The sequence below is a fragment of the Pseudoliparis swirei genome, chromosome 15 (genome assembly GCF_029220125.1).
Source record: "Pseudoliparis swirei isolate HS2019 ecotype Mariana Trench chromosome 15, NWPU_hadal_v1, whole genome shotgun sequence".
Taxonomy (NCBI): Eukaryota; Metazoa; Chordata; class Actinopteri; order Perciformes; family Liparidae; genus Pseudoliparis; species Pseudoliparis swirei.
The window spans coordinates 2,281,044-2,294,074 of record NC_079402.1 but is presented as its reverse complement, the minus strand read 5'-3'; the positions used below and the strand labels follow the sequence as shown (position 1 = coordinate 2,294,074).

The 13,031-nt window shown below is 41.5% G+C and overlaps 1 protein-coding gene across 2 annotated transcripts in view; it reads right to left on the bottom strand.

The window, feature by feature from the left end:
* Positions 1-13,031, bottom strand: part of slc12a2 (solute carrier family 12 member 2) — a 44,878-nt gene that overhangs the window by 12,222 nt on the left and 19,625 nt on the right. For both annotated transcript variants that reach the window (XM_056431878.1, XM_056431877.1), the window contains exons 11-18: positions 12,820-12,927; positions 12,427-12,550; positions 7,663-7,764; positions 4,269-4,424; positions 3,264-3,363; positions 2,187-2,298; positions 1,239-1,379; positions 370-476 (exon numbers count right to left, since the gene is read on the bottom strand). In XM_056431878.1, coding sequence (XP_056287853.1) covers positions 370-476; positions 1,239-1,379; positions 2,187-2,298; positions 3,264-3,363; positions 4,269-4,424; positions 7,663-7,764; positions 12,427-12,550; positions 12,820-12,927 — 950 coding nt within the window. The remainder of the gene's footprint in view (positions 1-369; positions 477-1,238; positions 1,380-2,186; positions 2,299-3,263; positions 3,364-4,268; positions 4,425-7,662; positions 7,765-12,426; positions 12,551-12,819; positions 12,928-13,031) is intronic.

Here is a 13,031-nt window from a genome sequence, read left to right as displayed (position 1 = left end):
TTCATCCTGTGTGTGTGTGTGTGTGTGTGTGTGTGTGTAGGTATGTGTGTCTTACTGGATCATGCTGATATAAGTCTCCACGTTCATCCTGTGTGTGTGTGTGTGGGTGTGTGTAGGTGTGTGTAGGTATGTGTGTCTTACTGGATCATGCTGATGTAAGTCTCCACGTTCATCCTGTGTGTGTGTGTGTGTGTGTGTGTGTGTGTGTGTGTCTTACTGGATCATGCTGATGTAAGTCTCCACGTTCATCCTGTGTGTGTGTGTGTGTGTGTGTAGGTGTGTGTGTCTTACTGGATCATGCTGATGTAAGTCTCCACGTTCATCCTATGTGTGTGTGTGTGTGTGTGTGTGTAGGTGTGTGTGTCTTACTGGATCATGCTGATGTAGGTCTCCACGTTCATCATGTCTCCGTCCCTCCAGTCGTTCTTGAAGCCCAGCACCAGGGTGTTGGGCTTGAGGCGGCCCAGGCCCGCCGCCTTCAGGGAGGGGGAGAAGAATCGGAAAAACTAAACTCCCGCCCAAGGCCTCGCTGCTCACCGAGGAGCAGGAAGTCCAGAGGAGCGCGCCAGTGGAAACTCTGAGTGGATCCACTCGGTTCCACACAAATGAAACCCAATAATATATTCACCAGGAAAAATGTATCACATTTTAAATTTTAAAAAAACGTTCCGTAAACCGATTTAAATTCTCCCCAGAAGAACGTGAAGAGTTGCAAAACTAGATGAACTTAAACGTCTTCAAACTGTTTTTCAAATTATTTAATTTGTATTTATTTATGTTTGGTCTGTTTCTCGTTGTTGTTTACCCTTTTCCTTCTCCTTTCTCTGTGTACTGTATCCTTAAAGTCCTGTCTTGTTAATTTGTAAAAATCTAAATAAATATATTAAAAAATCATTTAAAACGTTAAACACTATTTAAAATTAGGAATAACTAACAATATTTTCACAATTTTTCCATTTGATAAATACAAAATAAATATGAGTGGGCTCGGAGCTGAGACAAAAAACAGGAAGTTGTTGTGGGTCTTTTTATGAGCGCGTTATGCCAATATAAACATATTAAATCATTACATACTTATTATTATATTTTTCTATGTACGTCCACTAATGAGACCGAGTGTGTGATGCCAAGTTCTAAAAACAGGACGCAGCTGGCTGTGGTCGGGCTGCTGGAGAAAGAGCCCCGTCGCTAAGTGACATCACCCACGGCAACATAGGGGGGCGGAGCCTCGTTCCTACCTGGAGCAGGTACTGCGCCCCTTGCCTCATGTCCTCGGCGAACACCGGCGAGTAGAAAGCCTTGGTGTCGTTCTTCAGCAGCCAGCGCTGGTACCGGGCCTGGTCCGTGGACAGCTCCTTGAAGTTGGGCCTCCGGTAGCCCTGTGGACGGACACACACACACACACACGATGAATACGCAGCTCAGACGTCACGGAGCGCTTCATTTCATCAGATCACAGACGGTTGAATTCAGCCAGCAGAACAAAGTGGAGCCAGAACCTTTTTGTTTATATCAGCCAGGAAAGCGTATGCAGAGCCGTGAGCCCAGAAGGTTTACATCACTGGGGGCTCTAGAGGCCACTTGTGGAGGCCGGTGTGTTCCCAGAGCCTCCTGCTCTGCACAGAGGCTGCATTCATGCGCTCCTCCTTTGTGGAGCCTTATGGGTTCGTAAAAAGGATTGGAACAAACGCGTCACCGCTGAGCCCAGAGGTGAGTCCAGAGCTACGCTCAGCCAAGACAGGTGAGGAATGTTAGAAGGGGGGGGGGGATTAATAAGCAATGAATTCACGCAGAGCGAGAACATGTTGACGTTCACAAGTTTAACAACGTCGCCTCAAAAGAAGCAGATATAGTCCCAAAAGGACCCGGAGGCCAGGAGCAGTGTGTGTATATATATATATATATATTATTAAGCCGCGGGTTGGAAGATAGAAGGAAAAGGTTCTCAACTGAAATGTGACAAACTCCTCCAGCTGAACTTCTCTTGTGACATTCAGAGCCGGTTGAGCCTCTTTCACTTCATTGAGGTCCGATCCAAACCAACGACCCCGATGACGACGTGGATTACATGCGACTGGAAGTCAACGTGTCGACTTCATATAGACAGAATTCATCAATAAACCACCCATCACCACCCAGCTCTACCATGGAGGAGGAGGAGGAGGAGGAGCAGTGTTCCTACTCACCGTGCGGATGTGCCCACAGATCATCAGGCCCACGTTCTTGGTGAAGGAGTTAACCAAATCCAGAAGAGCTGGACGAGAGTTTGGGTAACCGGTCATCACCAAACACTGAGGCCTACAGACAAGGGAGACATTAACCATGGTTAGAATACTTATTTATTTTATATATATATAGTCTTTAAAATGATTAAAAAACAAATATATTTATTTTTTAATCATTTAAAAAAGACTATATAATATATATATATGTATAATTATTTATATATATATTTTTTTTAAATTAAATGCATTTTTTTAAATTAGTATTATTTTAAAAGTCCTTTTGAAGTAATTATTAAATGTTTGCACCATAACAATGACATTAAATCCTGATTAAAAGTGTTTAATCGTTGACCAGCACTAGTATACCGTGTATATTATGTAACTCTTTAAAGTGTTTATTTGTTAATTGGTCTTTACAGCACGAAAAGCTTTATTTTAAACCCTCAGCCTTCTCCTCCCGGCCTTCACGGTGGCCTCGCCATCTTCCCAAGAGAAAGAAAACAGGACGGAGTAGCGCACATCAAAGCAAATATGTTAAGCGCCGAGGGATTTAACATTTAATGGAGGTGGTGAGAAGGAGCTCAGAGGATGCCTCTTAATCCCATGCTCCAATACGCCCTCGAACGCACCGCATGTGTAACCATTCTGAGAAGGAGCACACGTCCCACGGGGTGAAGAGGAGCAGGACTTCCTGCTTTAGGTACCGGGAAGTATTCAAGGATCATCGGAGAGGTGTGTGTGTGTGTGTGTGTGTGTGTGTGTGTGTGTGTGTGTGTGGGCTACATCGAGATAAAGAAGATGAGCTGCTTCGAGATAAAAAGACTACACACAAACATTATAAATACATATATGTGTGTGTAACACGTATATGTGTTACACACATACATGTTACACACACATGTTACACACACAGAAACATGTTACACACACACACACATTACACACATGTTACACACACACAAACATGTTACACACACACAGAAACATGTGACACACACACACATTACACACAATGATGGTCTTCTCTGTGCTCGGTACCTGAAGTTCTTGACGTGGTCCTCCACGCCGCTCAGGTGCAGCGTGTGGGTCAGCGCCTGGTGGTAGGTCAGCGCCTGGGTGGACGAGCCCCAGTTCACATCTGGCGGGGGGGCGGACGCATGCAGGCAGACAAGCGGTGCAGATGTGAAGCGTGTTTACGGGTCGGCCTCGGTGTGTGTGTAGCTGCATGTCAAACTGCGTGCGCACGCAGGTGTGTGTGTTCAGCGCCGCGAGGATCGCTCTGTGTGGGGGGGGGCGGCGCACAGATGGGCGACTCGTGGAGCGCGAGCTTTGTTCATTCACACTTTGCTTAGGATCGAGATGTTTGTGATGTGAACGACGTGTGGAAGTTCTCCAGCTCGTGTTGAATATGCAACGTGTCCGTCAACACGTGTGGAAATAGACACGGAGGTGTTCTTTCACGACCACCGGGGCACAACACCCCTTCAGCGTATTACCGGGATGTTGGAGGAACATGCTAGTTCACCAATGCTACGCTAACTGAGCCCAGGAACACATGGTTATTTACTTTAAAACAGCCTAAAACTATAAGCACCTCAATAAATCTGCATATTCTTCTTTATTAAGTCATGGTAACCAGGCAGCTTGTTGGACAGTGCATGCTATTCACTTTAGGTTAAGCTAAGCTAGGCTAAAGTGCATGCTATTCCCTTTAAATTAGGCTAAGCTAGGCTAAAGTGCATGTTATTCACTTTAGGTTAAGCTAGGTGTACATGAATATACTTTAAATGAAATTAGATTAAAAGAATACATATTTATATACATGTTTATTCTTTAAAATAAAACTGTAAATGAACATTTGAATATAACAAATTTCCATGACTTTTCCAAAACTTTTGGAAATAATGTTTGTTTTTTAAGGACTTTTCCAGGACTGGAAATAACTATTTAAAAATGCCATGACTTTTCCAAGTTTTCCCTGAGCGTATAAACAAAATCTAAAAAGCTCGTATGATTCTGTGTGTCTCAGTCGGTGAGTCTCACCTGGCTTCTTGTAGCTGACGTAGATGAACAGCCCCAGGACGATGACGTTGGTCATGAGCGCCGCCCACCAGTTGATGACGAACATCACCACGCAGCACAGGATGGCTCCGGCCAGCGACACCCACATGTTGTAGTATTTGAAGCTGGGACGCCATCCTGCAGCATCGAGGGGAACAAAGTCAGCGCGTTGCAAACACAAAAAAGGGGGAACGACATTTAAAAAAGGATCGAAACGACTCCAGCCGCTCGTCACGTGTCATATTGTGTTAAACTGAGGAAATGTACTTCATGTTAAGGTGGAAGTCAGATGTGTTAAATACTTTTAAAAACTGGGACCAAGTCAAGTCAGACCTTGAACATCCTCCACGAACTTTTTAACAATAAAATCATTATTAACATGGTCTTAAAATAGCAAATGTTGCTGTTAAAGAGGATGGATAACGTTGACGTTAAAGTGGGATTGGGGTTATAGAGAATGGGAGTTAGCAGCCTGTTAGCCAGAAGGTTATCCCAGCTATGAGGAGACCGAGTGTTTGTTTACTGGGTACCACAGAAACTAGACTAGTAGGATTTTAGTGATGGGGACACAATGACAGCGTCTAAACACAACCACAGGACATAAAGGGTACATTGACGGTGCCGGTCCTCGCAGACCCCATTCAGGGGTTCATGTGTCCCAGAGAGTGGGGAGAGATTGCTCCAGGACACCAAATGAGGGAGGGGGGGTAATAGTTTGAATAAAATGCATCCCAGTATTTACTGCCGGCCTCTAATTCCGTCGCGTACCATTTAAGTCCCGTGTAATTATACGACCCGCTCTGGAAGGAGTGAGAATCTGTACCTGGAGTTCTGCTAGAGCTTTTGGTTTTGAAGGGGAGGAAACAAGCACAGGACTCAATATAAAGAAGCCGTTGTATGCATTTCATTCAGCTACAGTCTAAAAATAAGTTAGCTCGCCCAAACTCAAAAACAAATTTGAATGATCTCAATGATGCAGTTAAATACATCTGGGTCAGAGAATCCCTCCTCCAACCCGATTCTCCCAATCTCCTCTCCGGAAACATTTGCAAGAACATTGACATCCATTTAAGATCTAATCTGTGTTTACGAGTGGTTCTTCTTCAACAGCAGTTTAATTAAGGATTTAATAGCATTTTATCTAATTATAGTATTAAAGCCCCTTATCCTCATTATTTCTGATCCCTTACTGAATGTAGCTTTCAATATTTATAAAGTAACTAAATGTATGACTAACTTAGGCTCAGCACTCAATACTGTTGGTCCCGATTCATTACTATTATTTCAATGAATACTTTAAGTATTTATATGCAGGGGTCATACACATGTTGACCAATGGATTTCCAGGACTTTTCGCCAAATAGTGAAATCTCGGTGTGTACACGAGTATAAATGACATATTAATGAGACAATCGTTTGATTAAAAGAATAAATATATATATAAATGTTTATTCTTTTAATCAAATTGCATAAATGTACATATGAATATAACAAATGTCCATGACTTTTCTAAAACCTTTGAAATAAATTAAAATGTTCAAGGACTTTTCCAGGCCTTGAAATAACAGTTTTTTAAATCCATGACTTTTCCAGGTTTTCCATGACCGTACAAACCATGGATATGATATTAATGTAACTGGGAGATTGTGGCTCTGCCGGTCTTGTTTGTGAGTGCAAAAACACACACGGGTCCATTAACAATTATGGAGCGCATTATATACCCATGCTTCTAATCGCCCACATGAGGCCCGGTGATCAACACCACAACAACAACTCCTTTTCTGGCTCTTGTCAAGCGACTTGACGGAACAAAGCCAATCCTTTCAACTGCCTGTTTAACGTTACCTCCATGTTTTGTACATTCCTCTTTTATATTAAGAATAAGCAACTCCGTTTCTGGAAAGTTGCAATGAACTAAAATTCCACTGGAGGCAGAAACGGATATCTCAAAACTCGGCTGAATAAAATAACTAATTTAATACTGGAAGTTGCTTTTCTGTTGGCGAACTCCTTCTTTAAATAGTAATCTTGGTGTTTTTCAACCAGGACTCATAAACCATGTTTTTTTTTGGTCCATCTGATGAATAGGGACATTTTCTTGAATTGGTCCAGAACCCTGTGTGATCATATCGGGACAAATTATGTCAATGTACGTCCACTAAAAGAGCTTGTTTCTGCCACAGATTATAACAGATTATCATAATAACCAGTGTCGGGTCTCGCTCAGAGACAAGTCTCGTGAGATCTGGTACGAGACGACGGACGAAGGATGCTCTGTAGAGCAGGACCCGATATTCAGATCTCACAAGGAGACTCTGACGCCAATGACGATTACGTTTCATTTCTCTGGAGCTTCGTTTCCATAATGTTGGTCAGAGACTTGCAGAAACAATCTGAGCCCGTCGGTGGCCAAAAACAACCACTTGAGACAGGAACATAGGATGAAAAACACAGAAGTTACCCTCTTAGAACAAATAGAAAACACAGGTGAGCTGTACAAACTGTTGCGCTGCATTCGTCATGAAACAGCATGGACAGACAAACGGTCCAATGGTGTAAGTCTACTTTTAAAAAGTGCCACTCATGATCATTGGGTAATGATTATATCAAAGGACTGGCAGTAACACAACGTGATTGGAGGAAAGGTTGGAGCACATGGGGAAAATCCTCTTGATACACTTTATAATATAACAGAACATGATGTGAAATCAGCGTTATGATCAACACATTACACTAGACTGCATGATCTAGCCACAAGTACAGTAATAAGGATGGAGGGACCACATAAACATTCACTGGAAAGCTACTTTTCCATAAACTCATTCATTCTTTTCCTCTCAAACTACTGTAGTTGACTCTAAACAAGACTTGTGTATCATCAAGAAATTCAATAAATATTTGATAACATGGAGGGCTAAGGAGCAAGTAAGTGGTCAAAATGGTCTGATTTTGCTTTTCCCCTCTTCAAAGTCTGAATTTTGATAAAGACTATAAAAATATATGGTCCCATTTAAGCCACGAGATTGTAAAACAGCTCTCGATTTCAATTTCAGCCCCGAGGTTGGCCAGAAGGTCTAAAATAGAATATTCATGATGGTGCTTTCTCACATACGGCTGCTCCGGCTGATGGCGACATAAATTGGGGGTTGCGGTGCGTGTGTGAGAGGGGCGTATAATGGGACTGTCTTGTGAGTTCTAGTCTTAAGCTTTTAGACGCGTCCTGAGCCTCAAAGTAATTCCTTCTGAAACCCGACCCCATTAAACACGGAACAACCCCCGTGACCGAGCAGCTCGTTTCCCCAATTAGACAAAGAGCCGTCTCTTATAATAAAGTTCCTCTGCAGCCTTATCTCGAGCACATTGTAACATTTCTTACCTGGTGAGTTAGCCAGTGAGGCGTGGAACACAGAGAAGTTGATCAAGGCGTAGGACGCCAAGAAGAAGTTGGAGATGATGGGGGCAATTACGTTCAACTGCGCTGCAAGAAGAAAACATAGACATGGTAAACTTGGAGTGAGCCGAACTCAAATGTAATGTACGCCCTTCGGCAAGAGTCAAAAGAGGATCTAAATGTACCTTTACTTCATTGGGAATGCCCCAATTGAACACCACCTTTATATTATATTCTCTACATTTAGTACTGAATTACATTCATATTTCCAGGTAACTTCTTAGAAAGTACTCTGACCTTATTTTTTTTTTTCAATGAATGCTGCCGCCTCAAAGCTTTTAGTCTTGCTTACGTTGTGTTTATTGTGAGCTCATACAAGCGAGTGCCAGTGAGCGGTGAGTGTGTGTGTGTGCTCTTGTACTTCTATCCCGGTGGGGACTTCGACCTGACTGCACACAGAGCCATGGGGACTCATGTCCCAGTGGGGACCTAAAATGAGGTCCTCACCAGCAAACTCCTCCCACGAGCTTCAGACCAGTGTCTAGACACGCCCCACGCCGTTTGTCCCCATGAAAAGCCTTTTCTTTTTTTAATTTATATTTTATTAGTGTTCAGAATCTCACATACACATATTGACATTTTTCAGATTCTTTGTATAAAGAGAAGTAAAAAAAAAAAAAAAAAAACATATGCAAATAAAGAAACAAAAACAATACCATAGTAACAAAACTATAAATTAAAGCAGGGAGAAATCATTTTCTATAGAGTAAAGAAATACAGTCAGGCCATTTATCTGTGACATAGTTGCACCACTTTTGCCAGTGCTTAAGAAATGTTTCCGTTCTTTGGTTAACATGGGCTGTAATCTGCTCCATTCTGTAGCTCTGTCACAATGTCTCTCCATCATGTAATTGTAGGACACTCTGGTAATAACCATTTTCTGGTAATAGACTTTTTACTGGCCACCAGCATTGCATTTATCAAGAGTCTGTCCCCTTTCGGCCAGCTTTGAGGTATATTTCCAAGGTACAGAATCTTAAAGTCCAAAGGGATGTCCTCGTGAAATATGTCCTGTAAAGCATTGTGTACCGCCTTCCAAAAGTTTTTAATGATGGGATAGTCCCAGAAGATGTGGTAGTGGTTTGCGCTTTGGTGTCCACACTTTCTCCAGCAAACAGGAATGTTATCGCTATAATGAGATGTCTGAGATGGTGTAATGAAGTATCTTATACAATTTTTCCAGTTAAACTCTCGCCAGCTCATTGAACTGGTACATTTCCATTGATACCCCCATATTAATGTCCATTCTTCCTCAGAAATATCTATCCCAGATTCCTTTTCCCATTTTACTTTAATGTATGCTGTTGAGTGAGTTTTAAGGTCTAGAAAGCATTTATATATGGCTGATATTGCCCCTTTATTGCAATTTGACTTGTATGCTCTTTTAAACAGTTCTATGAGACTGGAGTTTACCTCTGTTACCTTTTTAACATTTTCATTGACAAAATGCCGCAACTGTAGGTATCTAAAGAAGTCCTGTTTCTCTAAAAGATAATTTTCTTTAATCATTTCAAAACTAAGCAGTTTGTTTCCCTTCATAATATTGCATAAAGCTGTTATTCCATTAGCTCTGCATTTTTGAATCTGGTGTCCATTTTATTTGGTGTGAAGTCTGAGTCATATCCACACCATTTAAGGCACAGTAGATCTCCTTCAAGTTTGTATTCTCTAATGATATTCTTCCACACTTTAAGGGTCAATTTGACCCATGGATTATCAGAACTGTTTATGTAGTGTTGCATTTTAGAGTCAGCTATGATTGCTTGTATTGGAATGGGAAATATTTTTTCTTCAATGTCTTTCCACTGTGCATCATATGAAGGATTGCACCAGCATATTATAGCTCTTGTCTGGGCGGCACAGTAGTATTCCTTGAGGGATGGCAGACCCCATCCTCCCTTCTCCTTTACTAACTGCAGTGTTTTAAGGCGAACCCTTGGTCTCTTGCCTTGCCACACATATCTCGACAACATTTTGTCCCATTCATTAAGCTGGCCCTGAGAAACTTCTATTGGTAAGGTTTGAAATAGATATAACAATCTGGGTAATATGTTCATTTTTATAGATTGTATTCTTGAGCTGAAACTATAGAATGGTACGAGGTTCCATCTTGTGATATCTTCTTTGATTTTTTTGTTTATAGGTGAGTAGTTATATTCTGATAGTTTTGACAGATCTTTTGGAATATTTATGCCTAGGTACTTAAGGGATTTTGCTTGCCATGACCATGGGTATTTGCTTTCCATTTCTGATGTTGGATTATAGTTATATGATAGTACTTGGGTTTTACCCACATTGACCTTATATCCTGATAATTGCCCATATTTCTCAAGTGCCAGCATCAGCTGGGGCAAAGAGTGTGTTGGCTGGCTAAGATAAACTAGTACATCATCTGCGTAGCAAGCTAGCTTATGCTCTCTTTCTGCCAGTTGAATGCCTCTTATTTCTCTGTTTTGTCTTAAATATTGGGCTAGTGGTTCAAGGAAAAGTGCAAATAATATTGGTGACCATGCAGCCCTGTCTTGTACCCCTTTCCAGGGTAAACCTATTTGATAAATAACCATTGACCTTGACCCTTGCAGTAGGAGTATTGTATAATGATTGTAAGGTTTTAATAATCCTGGCATGAAAACCAAATCTATGAAGAGTTCTGTAAAGAAAATCCCAATTGACGGAGTCAAATGCCTTCTCAGCATCTATACTAATTACTATTGCTTCCAATTTGTTTTTTGCTATATGATTAATAATATGTAACGTCCTTCGTATATTGTCTTGTGTTTGACGTTGGTGTATGAAACCTGTCTGATCGTTGTGGATCAATTTAGTCATAAACTTTTCAAGTCTTCTGGCCATAATAGAAGTGAACATCTTATAATCTATATTTAAAACAGATATTGGTCTGTAAGACGCACACTCCGTTTATCCTTGCCTTCCTTTGGAATGGCAGAAATAATGGCCTCCTTCCAACTAGGAGGTGTTTGGGCCTTTTCCAGGACCCAGTTTAGTGTAGGAAGTATGATAGGGATCAAGTCATTTTTAAACTCCTTGTACCACTCAGCTGTAAAACCATCGGAACCTGGAGCCGTACCTACTTTAAGTCTGCTAATTGCTGCTTGCAGTTCACTTTCTGTTATCTCAGTGATTAGCTCTTGGTTTTGCTCTTCATTAAGAGTGGGTAATTTCAGGGTGTTCAAGAAAGTATCAATCTGGGCTATGTCTCCTCCTGGGACTCTTGTATACAATTTTTTGTAAAATGCTTCAAATGCTTCATGAATCTCACTTAGTTTGTTTTGGATCTCCTTTGTCCTAGGGTGTCGTATTTTATGAACTGTATTTTCAGCTAGTTTTTTCTTCAGTTTCCATGCCAGTATTTTCATTGATTTTGGGCCACTTTCATAATGTCTCTGTTTCAGATACATGAGGTTTCTTTTAATGTCTTGTGTGGTTAAACTTCTAATTTCATTTCTGGTTTTCTCGATTTCCTGAAATGTATTTCCATCTGAACTGGCCTTATGTTTTGTTTCTAAATTCTTCAATTTTTGTTGTAGCTCCTCTAGAGCCTTTTTTCTTTGTCTTTTCTTATGTGAGGCTATTGCTATAATTTTTCCTCTTAAAACCGCTTTCATAGTATCCCACAAGATAAGAGGTGAGACCTCATCATTATCATTAAATTCTAGGAAGACACTCATTTCTTTTCTAATATCTTGTTTGAAACCAGGGTCATTGAGAAGGCCAGAGTTTAGTTTCCATATAGTATTTCGGGGTGGTAGGTCAAGGTCAACCGTTAGATAAATAGGCGCATGGTCACTCAAATCAATTGTCCCAATATCACATGTATGTATTTTATCTCTATCCCTCCCAAATGTTATAAAATAATCTATTCTTGTGTAAATGGAGTGAGGAGCGGAGTAGTGGGTGTAATCTCTTCTTTGTGGGAATAGTTCTCTCCATATATCAATAAGTCCCACATCCTTGAAAAGTGTGTTGACTTTTCTATGTAGAGATTTTGTTTCATATGTTTTCCCACTTGAAGAATCAAGTTGTGGTTGAAGATGGATATTAAGATCCCCTCCACATATTAGTAGGCCTTCTGTTTTTGTTATTATGATATCAATTATCTTTTGAAAAAATCCCATATCACTTCCCGGAGGTGCATAGATATTGAGTAAAGTTATTATATTTCCATCTATATTTCCCTTTACTAAAACATACCTACCCTCCTTATCTTTGATTTCAGATATCTTTTCAAAATTGACCTGTTTAGAAATGAGAATGGCTACTCCTCTCCTATGTCCTAGCTTATATGATGAGAAAAACAAGTTAGTAAAGCCCATTATGAAAAGCCTTTTCAAGACTAGATCTGTGCGTCTGTGGAGGAGTGCGCCCCTAGAGTTCACACTGAGTTTGCAGTCAGCGTGCGGCGGTGCATCACTGTGAGGTTCACAAGTGAAGAGCTTCAGAAACTAGAAACATCAACACCAGAATCCTTTAATGGGATCCGGACCGGATGAGACGCCCGGCGCTCCGATCTGGGAACGCTCGCTAGGTTTTGTTTGCTCAAGAGTCGTGCGTCGCTCTCTCTCTGTGGACCAACACACTGGAGTACGGGGTCACTGAGGCCACTTCCTGTCAGGGCTGTGTGTGTGAGAGTGTGTGTGTTTGTGTATGCATGTGTGTGTGTAGCCGTACCGATGAGGATGAAGGCCAGGGCGATGCCGAAGGTCAGGATGTATCCTCGGAGGGGCTCGTTGTTCTTGCCGTAGCCTTTAGCGAACATGGCCAGGCCGGGGTAGATGTTGTCCTTACATAACGCCTGTGGGACATTAGGGGGCAGAGGTCAGAAAACACCTATACATCATCCAAGGATGACAATATTACGTTTTTAAGAGACTTTATTGATTTTTTTTTTTTATGATGAGTTTACGTGCTCAGGGACTGTTTATTTTACTCCGATTTATTGGGAGTTTTTCCTGATCCGATGTGAGGTCAAAGGTCAGGGATGTTGTATGTTCACAGATTGTAAAGCCCTATGAGGCTAATAAACTGAATGAATTAGTTTGGTACCTTGATGCCGTTTCTTACCTGGAACACTTTGGGTGCGCTGACTAAAGAGGCCAGCGCGGAGGACAGAGTGGCAGAGAAGATTCCGGCGGTGATGATTGGCCCGAAACCAGAAACCATGCTCATCACCTGAAGGGCAAAAGGCACATTGATCACAGGGTTCACACACATGCTGACCAATGGGCTTCCAAGACTTTTCACCGAATTGTATTGCTCATCTCGCCACGCTGCCT